Below are 2,570 nucleotides of genomic sequence, written 5' to 3'. Positions count from 1 at the left end.
GGTTTTTATTAGAAATGACTTATATTCATAGAAATCCACAACATTTGCATAATCTTAAAAAAAAAAAAAAGGAAACAAAAGCAAAACAAGCTTCATGGATTTTATTACATATAGATGTGTCCTCATATACCGAGTGTCATTATGTCATATGGTGCAACATGCCCGGCATGATTGAGAGGCTGCTCTACGGGTAACGGAGAGGCTATCCTACCAAATACTGCATCTCAGTAGCATTGTAGCTGCATACAAAGCCACTCACAGTGTACCAGAGATGCTTAGTTGTGACTTTTGTCACAGAGGATTTAGTACAATCCACGTACAAAGTCATAGATTCAGCAAGACAGAAGGTGGAGGGAGGAATAGCTGTGGTTGCTCGAATCAGAACCTTTATTACATAGATTTGAGACTTAGGGGTGTATTTACTATTCCTTGGATGAAGATAAAGTGAACGGTGATAAGGTATCAGCCAACCAGCTCCTAACTGCCATGTCACAGGCTGTGTTTGAAAAATGGCTGTTAGGAGCTGGTTGGTTGGTACTTTATCTACTTCCAAATTATCTGCATCACAGTCTATGAGGACATATCTGTCAAAATGCAGTTTCTATCATATAATGAAAGTAGTTTCCTCTTCTTTTTCAAAAAGGTATTTTCACAATTTTTTTCATGGCTTTTAATACCTCTCTGTTCCTCAAACTGTACACCAAGGGATTTAACATTGGAACCACAGCTATGTATAACAAGGAAAGAAGTTTGTCTTGTTCATTGAGATGTTCAGAATCTGTTCTCATGTAAAATCCAAGGGATGTCCCATAGAGTAATATAACAATAATTAGGTGTGAGGAACAACTAGAGAAGGTCTTAAGTCTTCCTGCCGAAGAATGAATCTTCAGGATAGTAGATATGATGAAAATGTAGGAGGTCAGTATAAATATAAAGGGAAAAACACCAATGCATAATCCTTCAATGAATATCATAGCAATGAAGTATGTAATGTCATTACATGAAAGGTTCAACACTGTTTTAAGTTCACAGAAAAAGTGATTAATTTCCTGAGACTTACAGAATGATAATTTAGATGTCAAGAATGAGAACATCAGTCCATTTAGAAAAGCAACAATCCAACAAGAGATATTCAGCAGGAAGCACAGCTTGTTGTTCATAATGAGTGAATAGTGAAGTGGTTTACAAATGGCCAGATAACGGTCATAAGCCATAGAGGTCAGAAGGAAAAACTCAGTATCAAGACAGAATATAAACATAAATATCTGTGTGATGCACCCTAGGAATGATATACTGGTGTCACCTGTTATTGTGATGGCCAGAAGCTTTGGTAGGATGGAGGAAACATAAACTATGTCCTGTAATGACAGATTGCACAGGAAGAAGTACATAGGAGTGTGTAGCTTGGGTGCCAGACATACAAGTACTGTAATAAGCATGTTTCCAAATGCCGACATTGAATACATGAATAAAACCAAGATAAAAAGAATAACTGGCTTGCCTGGATTTCTGGAAAATGCAATGATATGGAATTCTGTCTGGAAGGTGTTGTTACTGCTATTTTCATCCATGCTGTCCTTTTATTTTTTTTAAGAAAAGAGAAAATATAATACTTCATTCTGTATCTAATTTAATTGGCTTCACACAATTATCTTATAATGCAATTTTTTAGAAATACTGTTATTTTGTATTTTTCTTATTCTTATTATAGTTTTTTGAATAACAAGTGTTTTGTATACATATGTGATATACACATCCGATTTAACACTATACTACAATGTTTATATACATGCATTACATTATTATTAATATTATTATCATTATTATTATTATTATTATTATTATTATTTGTCTTTGGTTCTGGATATTTCATTACTGTAGGTTCGTAGAGCAACAAAGAGATACTGAAATTGATATTTTATTATATTATTTGTGTCGTCCTCTAAGCTACATGTTTTTTTATCAGTCAGTAATTTCTGGACTATTAACACTTGCAACTGGCTTCAATCATGCTCTGGATTGGTCATTCTCCCCTATATGATACACACCATGGAGAGATCTAAAACACTTCCTCTGATGAAACGGCCAGGAGTATATGGCCGAGAAACACGTTAGGTCAGTGGTTGGGGAACAGTGGTAAATTACCCCACATGGGGTAAAACTGAAATTCCTGGGGGTTATGGATGCAGGGCTGGAGGTGCACCTGAACCGGGTGCGCCGCTGCACCCGGCGCCAGTGACCTCCAGCTCGGCACCGCAGGGAGGCTCTAAGTCGGACACCCGCTGAGATGTTATTACCAGTGGGCACCCGGCTCCTTCCCTGCAGCACCGTGTTAGCCATCATCCCAGAGAGGAAGTAGGAACACCACTACTTTTACTAAACAATTGACCCTCCAACAGTCCTTAGCAAGGAGGATGAAGTACGACAGCAGTCATCCTGAAGCAAAATGTATAACTGAGGCCTTGGCTGCTATGTTGGTGTTAGACGTGCATCCGGTATCCGCCATTAGTGCAGTGGGATTTAGACAATTGATGGAGGTAGTGTGTCCCTGGTTCCAAATCCCTTCTAGA

The 2,570-nt window shown here is 38.0% G+C and overlaps 1 protein-coding gene across 1 annotated transcript; it reads right to left on the bottom strand.

Annotated features, from left to right (window-relative positions):
- Window positions 1-635: 635 nt before the first annotated feature.
- On the bottom strand, window positions 636-1,571 carry LOC148509340 (olfactory receptor 5V1-like). Its single transcript, XM_088443464.1, has one exon. The coding sequence runs from the start codon at window positions 1,569-1,571 to the stop codon at window positions 636-638; it is 936 nt and encodes a 311-aa protein (XP_088299590.1).
- Window positions 1,572-2,570: the final 999 nt, after the last annotated feature.

The sequence above is a fragment of the Taudactylus pleione genome, unplaced genomic scaffold (assembly GCF_031769625.1).
Source record: "Taudactylus pleione unplaced genomic scaffold, aTauple2 ptg000329l, whole genome shotgun sequence".
In the NCBI taxonomy this organism is placed as follows: Eukaryota; Metazoa; Chordata; class Amphibia; order Anura; family Myobatrachidae; genus Taudactylus; species Taudactylus pleione.
The sequence above is the reverse complement of the archived record's forward strand: the minus strand, read 5'-3'. Positions and strand labels throughout refer to the sequence as shown.

Coding starts and splice junctions, on each gene's coding strand:
- LOC148509340 (XM_088443464.1), bottom strand. CDS start 1,571: ATGGATGAAAATAGCAGTAACAACACCTTCCAGACAGAATTCCATATC.